The sequence below is a fragment of the Xylocopa sonorina genome, chromosome 14 (genome assembly GCF_050948175.1).
Source record: "Xylocopa sonorina isolate GNS202 chromosome 14, iyXylSono1_principal, whole genome shotgun sequence".
Taxonomy (NCBI): Eukaryota; Metazoa; Arthropoda; class Insecta; order Hymenoptera; family Apidae; genus Xylocopa; species Xylocopa sonorina.
Window position 1 is genome coordinate 1857340 of NC_135206.1, and position 18536 is coordinate 1875875.

General features: G+C 26.8%; 5 protein-coding genes across 5 annotated transcripts; 3 read left to right on the forward strand and 2 right to left on the reverse strand.

Moving 5' to 3' along the window:
* On the forward strand, window positions 1-4240 carry Mic26-27 (MICOS complex subunit 26/27). The gene is made up of 6 exons (XM_076906774.1): window positions 1-30; window positions 508-677; window positions 767-888; window positions 971-1204; window positions 2168-2301; window positions 4130-4240. Exons 1-6 carry the CDS (start codon window positions 16-18, stop codon window positions 4169-4171), a joined length of 717 nt encoding a protein of 238 aa, XP_076762889.1. The 5' UTR covers window positions 1-15; the 3' UTR covers window positions 4172-4240.
* Window positions 4241-7034: 2794 nt separating this feature from the next.
* Window positions 7035-8220, forward strand: Mpp6 (M-phase phosphoprotein 6). The gene is made up of 3 exons (XM_076906781.1): window positions 7035-7202; window positions 7318-7418; window positions 7835-8220. The coding sequence occupies exons 1-3, from the start codon at window positions 7155-7157 to the stop codon at window positions 8133-8135; spliced, it is 450 nt and encodes a 149-aa protein (XP_076762896.1). The 5' UTR covers window positions 7035-7154; the 3' UTR covers window positions 8136-8220.
* Window positions 8221-8460: 240 nt separating this feature from the next.
* On the reverse strand, window positions 8461-12579 carry LOC143430487 (EF-hand domain-containing family member B). The gene is made up of 10 exons (XM_076906798.1): window positions 12409-12579; window positions 10869-11049; window positions 10625-10748; window positions 10449-10563; window positions 9851-10069; window positions 9562-9754; window positions 9057-9134; window positions 8845-8957; window positions 8612-8786; window positions 8461-8555 (listed from the first exon to the last, which is right to left on the reverse strand). The coding sequence occupies exons 1-10, from the start codon at window positions 12577-12579 to the stop codon at window positions 8461-8463; spliced, it is 1464 nt and encodes a 487-aa protein (XP_076762913.1).
* Window positions 12580-13031: 452 nt separating this feature from the next.
* Emc4 (ER membrane protein complex subunit 4) lies at window positions 13032-15992 on the forward strand. Its single transcript, XM_076906834.1, has 3 exons — window positions 13032-13125; window positions 15404-15675; window positions 15761-15992. Exons 1-3 carry the CDS (start codon window positions 13067-13069, stop codon window positions 15955-15957), a joined length of 528 nt encoding a protein of 175 aa, XP_076762949.1. The 5' UTR covers window positions 13032-13066; the 3' UTR covers window positions 15958-15992.
* Window positions 15993-16002: 10 nt separating this feature from the next.
* Window positions 16003-16405, reverse strand: LOC143430520 (short transmembrane mitochondrial protein 1-like). The gene is given in 2 exon segments (XM_076906835.1): window positions 16003-16266; window positions 16337-16405. Coding segments are annotated over 2 exon segments (144 nt in total). The 3' UTR covers window positions 16003-16191.
* Window positions 16406-18536: the final 2131 nt, after the last annotated feature.

Sequence of the window (18536 nt, forward strand, 5' to 3'; positions counted from 1 at the left end):
CAGTCAGACTTAAAAATGCAACGAACGATGGTAATTATGAGATTGCAACAGACATTGATCCAACTGCTGACTGTTATTAATTATCATATTTATTTTACAATATTTTTTCTCTTATCTATTATTAAATTAAAGTGTATTTTATTTTTTTCTGTCCCTGGTTTCACCTCTGAACAAACAGCAAAACATAAAAAAATTATTTGACCAAGTTTCTGTTAATTCTGGTATCGAATATGATTGTAATAAATGTAAATAAGTCTTAAAATCTTAATTGAATTAAATAAAAATAATCTTCTTTTACTTGTTATTAAACTAAAGTGTGTTTTATTTTTTTCTGTCCCTGGTTTCGCTTCTGAATAAATATTAAGATATAAAAAAATTGTATACACAAAGTTTCTGTTAATTCTAGTAAAGAATATAATCGTAATAAGTTTTTTGATTAAATAAAAGTAATTTATATCTTGTCGTTTTGATACGAGGAACAGAATTCGAATATATGTTTGGATGAAGTTGTTTAAGAAATTCTTGATGCCGTGCGGACTATGCGCTGCTGTACCAGTGATGAAACCGAATCCAGAAGATCCTCCGAAACCCTGCCACAACGAAGAGAAGAAGTTAATAAGGCCGTCCGAGCTGCCCATTTATCCAACGGAAGATGGGTATTCTAAGCAGATGCCATGGTAAAGCGCAAGTAATTTCGTATTGATGAATGTATTTTTATCCTTGTATTACACCTGCAACATAAGAAAATGATTAGAATACTTTGCAGCGTGCAATATCCTTCTATCGTCGAGGACAACATTAGAAAAGTACGTCAAACGGTTGGCGAGGTAAAGCTTACATTGGACAGGGTTTCTAGTGAGGTATCGAGCACCTTTGAAAATTTTAAATGTATGTATTAATATATTATATGAATGTTAATTCGATCGAAGCGTAACGTTGCATAAAAGATACTGTTTTCAAATTTCTGCAGACGTAATTGATTATCTGCAAGACGAAGCTAATATGTTGCCACGAGTGGGGGCTGTTGGTATCGGTGGTTTGTCTGGATTGGTATTGGGTCTCAGAGGAGGCATGATTAAGCGATTATTTTACACGGCTACTGGGGCTGGTATCGTTGGATGCGTTTGCTTCCCCAAGGAAGCGAAGGAAGCAGTTAGCGCTGTGGAACGTTATGGAAATATTAGCTACAATTTTATTTACGGTGGTACGTAATTTTCTTTATTATCAGTTTAAGAAGAAAACATATTTTTCTATATTTAAAATTAAGTTTTAAACTAATTCTTAATTCTTAATTTTTAATTTAATTTAAATTAAGTTTTAAACTAATTCTTGATTCTTAATTTAATTTATATTAAGTTTTAAATTAATTACTAATTCTTAGTTTAATTTATATTAAATTTTAAATTAATTCTTAATTCTTAATTTAATTTATATTAAGTCTTAAACTAATTCTTAATTCTTAATTTAATTTATATTAAGTTTTAACTTAATTCTTAATTCTTAATTCTTAATTTAATTTAAATTTTCTTTTAAATTAAATTAAGAGAATGGCGAGCAAGATTTATTACTATAATTATTATTATACTATATATTACTTTGATATTTTAATATTTTAATTTTCTCAAGTAATCGTTAAACTTAATCGAGTTACAAAAAGGTACAAAACATATTACAATTCATGAAGTTTGTTCTACAATTGTAAAGAGAAATCATGCGACTTTAGCTGATGAAAATCAAAGTGCATTAAAAATTTCAGTGAAGCCAGGGGACACCAAAAAGGAAATTTTGTTAGATGAATTTCCAATTACTGAGTCAGAATATTTTCGCATGTTGACTCGACCTTTTGAGAAAATGTCCTGCAATTGTAGCAATAAATCTTACATTCTTTTCATTCTTTTCTTACATTTTTTACATCGCTTAATTTAATTTAAAAAAGAATATAAATTAAGAACACATCTGAATGGCGAGCGATGTAAAAAATCTTACAAAGAATGTAAGATTTATTGCTATAATTATTATTATACTATACATTACTTTAATACTTTAATTTTCTCAAGTAATCGTTAAACTAAATTGAGTTACAAAAAGGTACAAAATGTATTACAATTCATCAAGAAAAATGATGCGACTTTAGTTGGTGAATATCCAAGTGTGTTAAAAATTTCAGTGAAACCAGGGGACGCCAAAAAGGAAACTTCGTTAGATGAATTTCCAATGCTAAAGAGTATTACTGAGTCAGAGTATTTTCGCATGTTGATTCGACCTTTCGAGAAAACATCCAGCACAACTGATAAGGCGGAGGTAGGATGCAAAAACAAAATTGTTTCATTGCATCATCCCTCCTTACACCTTGTAATCATGTCAATATGGTTCGCCATTACTCCTTATAGCATATTTTACAGTAATACATACTTAACTTTGCAATAAGTACATAATATTCATAACAAAAAAATGTGAGAGAATAAGAAACTCGTGTTAGAATATTTTTAACACTTTAGTGGCCACATTTTAGTCTACGTGGCTTACATTCATAATTAATCAAACAAAATGTGCTATCGTCCAATAACTCTTGACAATAGCATCACACACATGTTGTGTGAGCGGTCACCAAAGTGTTAATGTAATATTTATAAAAAAAACTATAATTAATATAATTTTAATATAAAAAAAAATTTTAATTGAATACAATATTCACAGAAAAAAATTCATAAAATTAAGGCTTCTTTGAGATAAAAAATGAAAGATTATTAATATTTATAATATAAAAAAAAATAAAAATTAAATACAATATTCATAGAAAAAAATTCATAAAATTAAGGCTTCTTTGAGATAAAGATTAAAGTTTATTAATATTTATAATATAAAAAAAAAATTTCAGGGACCAAGAAACTTGTGTTAAAATATTTAATATAATATTCATAAAAAAAACTATAATTAATATACTTTTAATATAAAAAAAAAATTAAAACTGAATATAATATTCATAGAAAAAAAGTTCATAAAATTAAGGCTTCTTTGAGATAAAAAGTTAAGGTTTATTAATATTTATAATATAAAAAAAAAATCTCAAAGACCAGGAAACTTTTGCTAATATATTTAATATAATATTAATTAAAAGAACTATAATTAATATACTTTTAATATAAAAAAACTAAAATTGAATATAATATTCATAAAGGAAAATTAAAATTAATATACTAAATTTAATATAATATTTTTAAGAAAAAAATCTCAAAGAACAAGAAATTTATGTTAGAATATATAATGCAATATAAAAAAAAAATTTCTAAGAACAAAAAATTTGTGATAGAATATTTAATACAATATTAAAAAAAAATTTCAAAGAACAAAAAATTTGTGATAGAATATTTAATACAATATTAAAAAAAAATTTCAAAGAACAAAAAATTTGTGATAGAATATTTAATACAATATTAAAAAAAATCTCAAAGAACAAGAAATTTGTGTTATAATATTTAATATAATATTCATTAAAAAAAAATCTTAAAAAACAAAAAATTGTGTTAGAATATTTAATATAATATTCATAAAAAAGAAATCTTAAAGAACAAGAACCTTGTATTAAAATTTTTAATATAATATTCATAAAAAAAATTCATTTAATTAAGACTTCTTTGAGATAAAAAATTAAAGTTTATTAATATTTATAATAGAAAAAAAAATCTCAAAGACCAAGAAACTTCTGTTAAAGGTGTCTTCGATGATGAATTCTTTCTAAAAACAAAATTCAATATATCTCAAAATCAATCTCTTTACGATAGCTTTTATCATATAGTTCTTGGAAGAGTTCACGAAGATGACTTATCAGAAGCCCGCTACATTTCATTTCATCCCACCAAAAAGGACCCAAAATCAGCAGACTTGATAAAATTGAAAGAAACCTCTGCCGTAGAAGGAAAAAATTCAAAGAGCTAAAAATGATTGATTAAATAGATGTACAATTATAGGTACACCCTTCCATTCCACGTAACTTTATTCCTTTCCACTAATATCCTCTTCATATTTACTCATGCTCGCTTTAAATGTAATTATCATTGAATGTTAATAACACGCAGACCAATGACCATTTTGCAATCTCGTATTATAATGCAGTTCTCATATATTCTAGGAAAATCCATCAGCAAAGAAATCGGAGAAGGAAAAGGAATAAATTAGTACAGTCTGTAGTTAACGAACATTTCATAAATCAAATTGTAACATAAAAATGATATAAACCTACCAAATGTAACATAAAAATTATATAAAGCTTTATATCTGTAAATAAAAAAAATCATGTCATACGAATCGATTATTACGAGCAGTATTGTGTTATCAATAATATTATTAATCTAAAGATATACATTGATATGAATAAAATTGAAATTTCATTTATCAGTGAGAACTGTCGATACGTGACCAGCCTACATTATCGACCTTTCTTTACTCTAGCACGTGTAACACCAAAGTTGATGTTTCCAATGATATCATTTTATTTGAATTTAATTTAATTTATTTGGATTTAATTTGTATTTGTATTTAATTTGCGCTATATTTTTTCACCTTTTTTTTTAAAAAGGTGAGAAAATGAGTTCGAACAGAGCGAAGTAAACAAATAATGGAGGGAATTGTAAAATATATTGATCTACTTATATACTATTTCAATAAAAAATTGGTATACAATTTTCTATTTGTTGTTTTCTGTATACAACGAGCCTTAAATCTCAATTTTTTAATATTATGTATATCTATCAGAGCAGTCAAATGTCCGTTTTTTGGACTCTGATTGAAAATAAGACGTTTTCTGAACGAAACAAGTTCTAAATTTCAATTTTTTAATATTATATAAATCTATCAGAGCGGTCAAATGACTGCTTTTGAGACTTTAGTAAAAAGTAAGACGTTTTCTGAATATAACAAGCTTTAAATTTCAACTTTTTAATATTATATATATCTAGCAGAGTGATCAAATGACCGCTCTTGGGATTTTAATAAAAAGTAAGACGTTTTCTGAAAACAACAAGCTTTGAATTTCAACTTTTTTAATACTAAACTTAAAATTAAGTGTAACAAGCTTTAAATTTCAACTTTTTAATATTATATAAATCTATCAGAGCGGTCAAATGACTGCTTTTGAGACTTTAGTAAAAAGTAAGACGTTTTCTGAATATAACAAGCTTTAAATTTCAACTTTTTAATATTATATATATCTAGCAGAGTGATCAAATGACCGCTCTTGGGATTTTAATAAAAAGTAAGACGTTTTCTGAAAACAACAAGCTTTGAATTTCAACTTTTTTAATACTAAACTTAAAATTAAGTGTAACAAGCTTTAAATTTCAACTTTTTAATATTATATAAACCTATCAGAGCGGTCAAATGACTGCATTTGAGACTTTAATAAAAAGTAAGACGTTTTCTGAATACAACAAGCTTTGAATTTCAACTTTTTTAACACTAAACTTAAAATTAAGTGTAACAAGCTCTGAATTTCAATTTTTTAATATTATATAAACCTATTAAAGCAGTCAAATGACCGCTTTTGAGACTTTAATTGAAAATAAGACGTTTTCTGAATATAACAAAGCTTTAAATTTCAACCTTTTAATACTAAACCTATGAGAGCAGTCAAATGACTGATTTTGGCTGAATTCGACTTAAATCGAAAATGTTTTTTGATTATTAAATGACAATTATTTTGTACTTTATTCATCAAGATAAATTCTGTATTATTTATATGTATGTTACCATTTATGCATCTCAACTAAAAATACATAAAAATAACTAAAATTTCCTTCTTCTATTAGTACATAAACAGTAAATAAAGGAGAGAACTGTAGAATATTGATCTACTTATACTATCTTGATAAAAAGTTGGTATATACTTTTCTATCTGACCGTTAAAGATTTCAAGATTTAAACGGTTCGATGAAACGAAAACAGATGCGACTAAAAGATCATTAAATTCATCTGCATTTATCTGTTCCTAGTATTATACTATATATATATACTATATGTTTTTCGTTTATAAGTATGAACAAATGTAAACATTTGAATAAACCGATAATGAGACAAAAAGTCTAAAATTTTGTAGAACACCATTTTGTATATGTTTAATTAATTATCCTATTATATTTAATCTATAATCAATATCACTTAATACACAATCATAATTATTCTATTATTATATACATCATTGTAATTATATTCTATTACATTTAATATATTCTTTTTACAATGATATCATATTGTTTCCATCATATCTGCGCTACAATAAAAAATAATAATATATATATTATTATTTATTACTAATATATATATTATTATTTATTACTAATATATATTATTATTTATATTATAATAATATATATATTATTATTTTTTAATCTATATTTTTTTAATAAATAAAAAATAAAAAAATTTTTTAAATAAAATTATTATGAAATAATTATAATATATGGGATAATAGATTACAGATTAAAATAATATCTAATAATAATATATACACCTCAATACATGAACACAAATATATTTATATACATGACAATATTTTATGCGTGTAGACCAATGGCGGCTCATAAACGGAAATTAGTGGGAATGCAGCTCCAGAGAATAGTCTTAAAATCGTTTACAAGGAAACCAACGTGTGTAAATGAAAAATTTATTCGAAAACTTGACAAGATCCTATTTCTTTACTTTATTATTTGGATTTTCAAACATAATACACGCAGAGTAAAAGAAAAATAAACCTTCCACTAATACGTCAGAGTCCACACTGCGGGAGCGATCGCGCTCTTCTTCGCGCGCATGCGCATAACTAGCTTAATATACGCGCGCATGCGCACAGCTTCTTATACTCGCGCATGCGCACAGCTTACTATACACGCGCATGCGCACAGCTTCCTATACGCGCGCATGCGCACAGCTTACTATATGTGCGCATGCGCACAACAGCCAAACACCATATCGTTAAAATCGAAATTTCATTTATCAATGAAAACTGTCGATACATGAACAATCCACATTATCGACCTCTCTCCGCTCTAGCACGTGTAACGCCAAAGTTGACGTTTCTGACGACACCATTTTATTCGAATTTAATCTGTACGACACGCAACTATTATTGTTCGTTATATTTATTTAAAAAAGCCGAGAAAATGAGTTCGAACAGAGCGAAGTTATCGAAAAGTATCTTGGAAATGAAAGTAAGTTGAAGAGGTTAGAATCTTAAACATCACATAAATATGTATAAACTTCACATAACATTAAACATCACATAAAATTTTCTTTCATTTGACTAAATTATCGTTTATTCGATAGTTTATGAAACGAACCAAGGAGAAAGTGGAAAAGCAGCAGTTTCAGGAGGAGGGCGAAGAGTATTTTGGAAATGAATTGACAAAGCGTATGAAAAAAGAATCGTAAGTTCTTTTCAATCATAAACATATTATATTTTGACTAATGCGTTTGCAGTTGATTTGTTTAAATTCAAATTTAGTTTCTGTCTATATTTGAGATCTTCGCCTATCAATTATTATATATTAACTCGTTTGCGTCGTTCAAAAAAGTGGAGAATTGCCAAAATTTACTATTGCAATAGCTCGTCTACCTTTTTGCAACTCTAATTACTTCTTCGCTATTATTCAAATAGTAACTCTCCACTTTTATCAAAACTTTTTGCTTCTACCCAGAAAAATACTTGAATTCTCTTAAAAATAACAGCTTACAATGTAAACGATTAATTAAACCTAATGAAAAGCAAGAAAGAGCGGACGTTAACCAGTTCCCAAAATTCTGAAACACGTAATTAAAATGATCTGTTTACTTTTGATTTAAGAGAAAGATTTATTATCGAACCGAGCTACGTGTTCTGCGAGAAGCTGATCGACGGTAGGGTAAGTTTTCAAGGAATGAATCCTGAGATAGAGAAACTGATGGAGGAAGAACGGAGCAACGAAACCGTTAAAGTAAAACCGAAAGAAGAGGCAGACATATCTGAAGAACAAATGGCTGAGAACTGGAAGAACTATAGAAAGATCGTAAAAGCTGAGCACAAGAATGAAAGGTCGTTTAGAAAACATAATAAAAGTCACGAACCACGACAGAAGAAACCAAAATTCTTGAAACCTGATTATTAGTATTTCTTAATTGTTTGTATATGTATATAGTCGATTTTGATGTACATTTTTTACATAAAAACTATACGTTTAATTAAATAATGTAGTAGTTGGATAGTATAGAGGAAATGCGAATAGTTTAGAAGATTTAAAGTACTATAACAATAATGTCTTATATTAACTTATATCTATTATATATATTGTACATTGTAAAACTATACGTTTAATTAAATAATGTAGTAGTTGGACAATATAGAGAAAATATGAAGAACTTAGAAGATTTGAAGTATAATAATAATAATGTTTTGTATTCTGAATATAAAAGAAATTACCAAACTTATTAATTTTAGTTTGTTTGTACAATAGATATATTAAGCAAATATTTGAATCTAAAATTGTATGAAATATGCGTTAAAAACGCAGTATAATTTTTTAAATCTACTGCATCATTTTATTTACCATGTAAATTTCAATAATATATTACGAATTCTCATTACTTCTGTCAGAAATTAAATTATCATATTGATCAAGCAAGTTTCGAAAAATCTCTATGGACACACCATCACTGCCGCTTCTTTTCGTTCCTTCTTTCCAAAGCAAATCGAAGTTATCGTTAGAATACTTGACTCCAATGCTTTCGAATATGCTTCGTATCTCTTCCTTACTTCGAAGCTAGGAATATAATTATTTAAAAAATATGAGATTTAAGTGGAAATATTTTTAAACGTACTTTGGAGAGATCTACGTAGCTAAGACCGTGTTTGGTGAAATTGTCTGGGAATATAAGACTGTAAGCGTTATGTTTGTCTAAATCCTCAGATGAAATTCCTGCTGCTACAATATCTGCGATAAAACAACAAGAATGCGTATACGAAAGCTTGTGCGTAACATTGTTAGCTACGCAGAGTAGTAAAATGAGATTCGTATAAAGAATATACTAACTTCTGATATCTATTTTGTTTACTTCTCCTATTGTTGTATTATATGTAGTGCTGTAATGTTGACATTCTGAAGATATCTCTAAAAAAATTGCATAATTCATCACAGCATATTAATTATATGTTTATCTAGTATTTATTTATATGCAAAATAATTAATATTTTTTTTTTTAGTAAGAAATAAGAAAGTTAAAAAATACTAATAATACTTAAAAATACTAATAGCACGATATTAATAGTACTAGCGTATTAATACATGTTTATCTAGTATTTACTTATATGCAAATATGCAAAATAATGATTATTTTTTTTTTTAGTAAGAAACAAAAAAATTAAAAATACTAATAGTACTAAAATAATACTAATAATACTTAAAAATACCAATAGTATGATACTAATAATACTAGTATATTAATACATGTTTATCTAGTATTTATTTATAGGCAAAATAATTAATATTTTTTTTTAGTAAGAAACAAGAAAGTTAAAAAATACTAATAGTGCATTACTTTCTATCTTTGGTAACGTGGGAAAATCATATTTCCAGTTCAGAAGATTTAATAAATCTCTGTATTTTACATTTTTTTCTTTACGTATTTCCAGAAGATCTAATAAAGGTGACAACAATGTTTCGTTTATGTATATTTGATATTTAGCTAAAGTAAGAAGAATTTTGTCCTCTGGTAACACATTTGTACACTTCTGTAAATGGTATACAAAAATGATTGAAATCAGTATAGAAAATATTTTTCAAAAGCTTTTAACTTCGTACAGCAGAGCGAAATAAATACAAAGCACCTTGTCAAGTGATAATAAATCCTCATAAATATCTGCGAATGGAATTTCAGGAACACGCCTCTTGAATTTCTGACGTAAACCATTTATATACTTCAAATAATTTTGTTGCGCTATTACTTCATCGTTTAAAGGGCAATCGCTTAAAATATTTAATTCCTCGGACAGTCCTCTTTTTTCAGCCACTCTACCGTGTATCATATTCATATACAAATGTGAATTCTTTAAATTCCTGAAAGAATTCAACCGATTAGAAAATGCTACTTTCGATGAAAATAAAATTTATTAAGTAGTTAACTTTAGAGTTGGTGTTTTTAATATTTCTAAATAAAAATATAACTTTAATTTGCAAGTTACAAATTTCTATTAATAATAAAATCTATATATATTTTAATTTATATTTATATTTATTTTTAATTATTTATTCTTACTTATTATATTTATATGTATTCTTAATTATGAATATTGTTCTTCTGGCTTTTGACATTACAGCTAACAAAACTTAAATATAATTCGGATATGATTATAATAGCAGTCATTACTTCACTTCACCAACTCGAGGGTAAGAGCGATCCATAAAATCTGCTAAATTCGAATTTACTAATGTATTAGAGTCAGCGTTCATCCATGTTAAGAGTCTCTTTAATCGTACACCTTCGGTGTTGCTATTCTTAAATTCTCCAAAGCAGAAATTCTCATCAAACGGTTTCTTATAGCTAAAAGTATATTTAAAATATTATACTGTACAAATCTAATAAGCAATTCATCATTTCATACTGTCTTTTAATTTGTTCTGCGGGTAGATAACTATTGTGGCTCTTTTTGTACATCTCAAGAGTAGTCGGCTCCAAACCGTTGGTCTTTTCTACTCTCTCTTTAAGAATATCAGCCATAGTTTCTTCTAAAAATAACAGAAAATATATGTTACAAAGAGACACTTTAGAAATGTCTTTGAATTATAAAAATTAGCGAATAGTATTAAACTTGAACAAAAATATAGCAACTAATATAGTTTCTATACCAGATTTCAGTTTTCTTCCGAAAGTCACTTCTAACGGATTCATTCCTACTGGAAGATTTGAAATCTGATAACGCGTTTTACCAATTTCTTTGTTCCAATAGCTGTTCATCACCGTGTTTCTTAATTCAGAGATGATTGTTTGAAATGGTGTTTCTTGATTTAACTGCAAGCATTCTTTTACCTTAAATAGTTAATAAAATACATAATAATCTCATATATTTCCATATTGACTATTATATAAAATATAATATAAAATATTAGTTATATATAAATAATAGTATATAAAATAATAGTATTATTGTCAGTATCGATTAAGCAATTTTTTAAATGAACTATAAGAAAAGAGAGAATAAGTATAATTAGTAAAATACATAATAACTTCCTATATATTTCCATATTGATAATTATATATAAAATGTTCTTCTTAATTTAGAGATAATTGTTTAAAATGGTGTTTCTTGATTTAACTGCACATTCTGTATACATTCTTTTACCTTAAACGGTTAATAAAATACATAACAATCTCTTACATTTCCATATTGATAATTATGTAAAATATAATATAAAATATTAGTTATATATAAATAATAGTATATAAAATAATAGTATTATTGTCAGTATCGATTAAACAATTTTTTAAATGAACTACGAGAGAAGAGAGAATAAATATAATTAGTAAAATACATAATAATCTCATATATTTCCATATTGACTATTATATAAAATATAATATAAAATATTAGATATATATAAATAATAGTATATAAAGTAATGGTATTATTGTCAGTATCGATTAAGCAATTTTTTAAATGAACTATGAGAAAAGAGAGAATAAGTATAATTAGTAAAATACATAATAATTTCATATATTTCCATATTGATAATTATATAAAATGTGTTTCTTAATTCAGAGATAATTGTTTAAAATGGTGTTTCGTAATTTAACTGCACATTTTGTATACAGTCTTTTACCTTAAATGGTTAATAAAATGCATAATAATCTCATATATTTCCATATTGACGATTATATAAAATATAATATAAAATATTAGTTATATATAAATATAGTATATTAAATACCATATAAAATAATAGTATCGTTGTCAATATTGATTAAGTAATTTTTTAAATGAACTATAAGAAAAGAGAAAATAAACATAATTAGTAAAATACATAATAATCTCATCTCATATTTCCATATTGATGATTATATAAAATATAATATAAAATATTAGTTATATATAAATATAGTATATTAAATACCATATAAAATAATAGTATCGTTGTCAGTATTGATTAAGCAATTTTTTAAATGACCTATGAGAGAAAAGAGATAAATATAATTAATAAAATACATAATAATCTCATATATTTCTATATATTAACGATTATATAAAAAATAATATAAAATATTAGTTATATATAAATATAATATATTAAATACCATATGAAAATAATAGTATCGTTGTCAGTATCGATTAAGCAATTTTTTAAATGAACTACAAAGGAAGTGAGAATAAATAGAATGCTCAAATCTTACGCCAACTATTTCTTTACTCCTACGTATATTAGTTAAGCGTATTGGCAACTTTTCTATGCATCTATCATTGTGCTCTAGCAAATTTTTCAACGCTGTAACTTTATCTTCCAAAGAATATTCTCTAAAACATTCCTTAATATCGGACGCAGGATTTCTGTTAAGTTTTTCCATTGTAAAAGTTGGATAAACGAAATATCAAATGTATAATTGTGTTCACGTATTCTGTTGTAACCAATATATAAAAACAAAATTACAAAATAATTTTGTAGTAAATTATAAAGCATAAATATTAAGTAATTTTGTAGTAAATTACAAAGTATAAAGATTAAGTAATTTTGTAGTAAATTATAAAATATAAAGATTAAGTAATTTTGTCATAAATTACAAAATGTAAAGATTAAGTAATTTTGTTTTGTATACAAGTCTACGTTTCAATTATTCGTACAAAATTGATGTTCTTTTTAAGTTTTGAATTTTCAAATTTCTTTAATCGATTAGAATCGATCTTTACGAGCGTGCCATGTGTATATATAGTTGTATTTAGTATAATAAGTCGTGTCATACACTTGTACGAAAAATACAAGTAAGCAGCGACAGATTTGCATAAAAATTGCAATCTTAACTTAGATGTAAACAAATTACGCGTTCTAATAACATAATGACAGCGAATAAGCAAAATATGAGACGATCTAAATGGGCTTTGGATTTCTCTCACAGGTTAGTAACCTTATCATTCGATAAATATATTTTGTTCATCGACAATCGCGATTATTTTTGAAATTTTCGTCTAGATCGGATTACAGATTGTATAATTTGAATTTGTAAAGTGTATGCGTTGATAAGAATTATTGTTTATTAATTGGTACATGTTTAGATAATTGAAGGACGTGGAGGTTATATTGGTTTGCTTTATTTACTGTCGTCTGTTGTTGTATACTACTTTGTTGACCCTTTGCAATCTGCTCCTTTCAGGACGTTAGCAATAGAAACTATTGCTAAAATAATGATACTTTAGGTATAGTAATTATTGTTAAAATAGTAATATTTTGGGTATAGTAATTATTGCTAAAATAGCAATATTTTAGATATAGTAATTATTGCTGAAATAGCAATATTTTAGCTCAGAAGCTATTGCTACAATAGCGATATTTTAGCTTGGAAGCTATTGCTATAATAACAATGTTTTAGCTCAGAAGCTATTGTTAAAATAGCAATATTTTAGCATTATTTTAGCTCGGAAGCTATTGCTATAATAGTAACATTTTAGCTCGGAAGCTATTGCTATAACAGCAATGTTTTAGCTCAGAAACTATTGCTAAGATAGTAATATTTTAACAATATTTTAAAAATAACTTCTACTGCTAAAATAACAATATTTTAGCTACAGAAGCTATTGCTAAAATAGTAATATTTTAGCAATATTTCAACAATAACTTCTACTGCTAAAATAGCAATATTTTAGCAATATTTCAACAGTAATTTCCTTCACTAAAATAGCAATATTTTAGCTCAAAAGCTATTGCCAAAATATTAATATTTTAACAATAGAAATTATTACTAAAATAACAATCCTTTAGCTATATAAGTTAATGCTAAAATAGCAATATTTTAGCTCAGAAGCTATTGCTAAAATAGCAATATTTTAGCTCAAAAGCTATTGCCAAAATATTAATATTTTAACAATAGAAATTATTACTAAAATAACAATCCTTTAGCTATATAAGTTAATGCTAAAATAGCAATATTTTAGCTCAGAAGCTATTGCTAAAATAGCAATATTTTAGCTCAGAAGCTATTGTTACAATAGCAATATTTTAGCTACAGAAGCTATTGCTAAAATAGTAATATTTTAGCAATATTTTGACAATAACTTCTATTGCTAAAATATCAATATTTTAACAATAGAAATTGTTACTAAAATAGCAATCTTTTAACTATAGAAGTTAATGCTAAAATAGCAATCTTTTAGCTATAGAAGTTAATGCTAAAATAGTAATCTTTTAGCTCAGAAGCTATTGTCAAAATATTAATATTTTAACAATAGAAATTAGCACTAAAATAACAATCCTTTAGCTATATAAGTTAATGCTAAAATAACAATCCTTTAGCTATAGAAGTTAATGCTAAAATAGTAATCTTTTAGCTATAGAAGTTAATGCTAAAATAGCAATCTTTTAGCTCAGAAGCTATTGTCAACATATTAATATTCTAACAATAGAAATTATTACTAAAAGAACAATCCTTTAGCTATATAAGTTAATGCTAAAATAACAATCCTTTAGCTATAGAAGTTAATGCTAAAATAGTAATCTTTTAGCTATAGAAGTTAATGCTAAAATAGCAATATGTTAGCTCAGAAGCTATTGTCAACACATTAATATTCTAACAATAGAAATTATTACTAAAATAACAATCCTTTAGCTATATAAGTTAATGCTAAAATAACAATCCTTTAGCTATAGAAGTTAATGCTAAAATAGTAATCTTTTAGCTATAGAAGCTATTACTAAAATAGCACTAGTTTCTATTGCTAATGTCTCTCAGCAATAGAAAATTTTCACTTCAACAGAAAACCCCTTGAAAACATGCATTTCTTAAAAAGCTACGATGGAATAAGTTTTACCTCCGTAATCACCAATCACTGTTCTTGTCCCTTCAGAGAGGGCATCCGAGTGCAAAGAGTTAAAGTATACAAAAATATTAAAACATTTATTAGAAATATTAATTCAGAAGAATGTTCCAGTCTTCTTCAAATTTCTCAAACAGAACAATGTAATTTTAAAAATATTAATTCAGAGGAAAGTTCCAGTCTGTTTTGAATTTCTCAAACAGAACAATGTAACTTTAAAAATATTAATTCAGAGGAAAGTTCCAGTCTGTTTTGAATTTCTCAAACAGAACAATGTAACTTTAAAAATATTAATTCAGAGGAATATTTCAGTCTGTTTCGAATATCTCAAACAGAACAATGTAACTTTACAATTCTTTTTTATAGAAACAAGCAAGACAGAAATGCAGATATCACCTCTCCGCCTGGTTACACACCTGCTGTAGCCTTGTTTCACGCGGTAGACTCGATTAGAGAATCGGATTCCAATCATTTGGTAATTAAAAAGTCATGGGAGCTAGCGTTGAGCCCCTTCAAACAAGTCGCGATGAACTTATTTATAATGTACATGGCTGGTAATTCCATATCGATATTCCCTATCATGATGGTCGGAATGTTGATTATCAGACCGGTGAAAGCTTTATTCACTCTTCAACAAAGTGAGTGCGCAGTGTTCATGTTACACGATGAAATAACAATATATAACACGGTTACAATAAGTAAACCTTCGTTTCTTCTTTTCAGCGTTTAAAGTAATCGAAGGAACTCACACTTTCGTGCAGAAATTCGTATACTTTCTGGGACAGTTGGTAAATATTGCACTGGCGCTGTACAAGTGTCAGTCGATGGGATTACTTCCCACACATGCGTCCGATTGGTTGGCGTTCGTAGAGCCACAAGCACGGTTGGAATATTCTGGTGGTGGATTTACATATGTATGATACAAGACGTAATTATTTAAGTGACGAATACATACGTTCACACTAATTTCTGCTGTAAATTTAGACACATTTTACTTTCTCGTTCAGATTATGAAATCGTTCACATTATGCAAAATGTTTTATTAAAGTAAAATTAAAAAAATTATTACATGTTTACATACACTTATGTACAGTCGATTGCATTAAAACATAATCTGCAAACATAATCGTTACGTAAAATTGTCGCTGACTCGGTTACTTCTTTTTATATTCGTCCGCAAATTCCTTTATCCGTTCTATTATTTTAGAGGGCTCGTCCACGCGTGGCACCTGAAACGAATTACGCCGAACGTTAATTAACGCACGATACTTTGTAAGATACCGTGATTTTGAAACGTACCTCGTAGTTCTGGGTAATGTACATGCCGGCGTAAACTCCAATGCTGAAAGTTAGCTAAAAATATAACATTACACAGGATTTTACAGTGTTATTTCAGAAGTAGATTCTTTTTAGATAAATAACTGGTTATACCAAAAACTTGAGCATCTTTCTGACCGATTAGCCTCCGTTGCAGTGTTCAATGGCACGAGCAGCTTTCGCTTTACACTTTGCACCTTGATTTCTCGAATCAAAGTAGATAATCGTTATTTTATATGGAATTTGAACCTAGTTCCCTGTTTAGATTGGGTTTGGGATCTTTATTGTACATATACGAGGCTATGTAAACAGATAAGAAATCGATAATTTTGTTACATTACCAATTTTCGTGGTTCGTCACTGAATACTTAATAAACTTCTAGGTTATTTAAAAAACATCTTGTTAAATTAATTGTTGCAAAAATTAAAGTCTGAGCTAGAAATTATACTCGCAATGCCAGTTGCTACGACAATCAATCGTAGCACTGTTTGTTACCAGTGCACAGTCGATAAGTAGTTTGTAATTTTCAGTGTCGATAACGTAGTACGACCAGTTCAGTGCGCGGGAATTTCAAATTTTCTTAAGGTTACTCAATTCTATTACATTATATTATTCACGTATAGATTTGCAATTTATTAGAAAAAGTAAGACGTTGAATAGTTACTTAATTTTTTTTTTAGTTATAGGTATCGCAAGAAGAAAAATAAAAGTCGATAACATAGTACGACCTGTACAGTGCGCGGGAATTTCAAATTTTCTTAAGGTTATTATATTATTCACGTATAAATTTGCAATTTATTAGAAAAAGTAAGACGTTGAATAGTTAATTAATTTTTTTTTTCAGTTATAGGTATCGCAAGAAGAAAAATAAAAGTCGTTAACATAGTACGACCTGTACAGTGCGCGGGAATTTTAAACCTTCTTAAGGTTATTATATTATTTACGTATAGATTTGCAATTTATTAGAAAGAGTAAGATGTTGAATTAGTTAATTAATTCTTTTTTCAGTCATAGGTATCGCAAGAAGAAAAATAAAAGTCGATAACATAGTACGACCTGTACAGTGCGCGGGAATTTCAAATTTTCTTAAGGTTATTATATTATTCACGTATAAATTTGCAATTTATTAGAAAAAGTAAGACGTTGAATAGTTAATTATTTTTTTTTTTAGTTATAGGTATCGCAAGAAGAAAAATAAAAGTCGATAACATAGTACGACCTGTACAGTGCGCGGGAATTTCAAATTTTCTTAAGGTTATTATATTATTTACGTATAGATTTGCAATTTATTAGAAAGAGTAAGATGTTGAATTAGTTAATTAATTCTTTTTTCAGTCATAGGTATCGCAAGAAGAAAAATAAAAGTCGATAACATAGTACGACCTGTACAGTGCGCGGGAATTTCAAATTTTCTTAAGGTTATTATATTATTCACGTATAAATTTGCAATTTATTAGAAAAAGTAAGACGTTGAATAGTTAATTATTTTTTTTTTTAGTTATAGGTATCGCAAGAAGAAAAATAAAAGTCGATAACATAGTACGACCTGTACAGTGCGCGGGAATTTCAAATTTTCTTAAGGTTATTATATTATTTACGTATAGATTTGCAATTTATTAGAAAGAGTAAGATGTTGAATTAGTTAATTAATTCTTTTTTCAGTCATAGGTATCGCAAGAAGAAAAATAAAAGTCGATAACATAGTACGACTTGTACAGTGCGCGGGAATTTCAAATTTTCTTAAGGTTACTCAAATCTATTATATTATATTATTTACGTATATAGATTTGCAATTTATGAGGAAAAAATGAAATGTTGGATAATTTATTCATTCTTCTTTTAGTTATGGGTGTTACAAGAAGAAAAATGAAAGAAGAACCATATTACATTGCTTGGCTATACTACTGGCGTCTTCAATGCGAGGGAATTTCAAACCTTCTTAAGGTTATTCAAATAATATTATATTATATTTTTCGCGTATATATTTGTAATTTATTAGAAAAAGTGAGATGTTGGATAGTTAATCAATTCTTTTTTCAGTCATAGGTATTACAAGAAGAAAAATAAAAGTCGATAACATAGTACGACCTGTACAGTGCGCGGGAATTTCAAATTTTCTTAAGGTTATTCAATTCTATTACATTATATTATTCACGTATAGATTTGCAATTTATTAGAAAA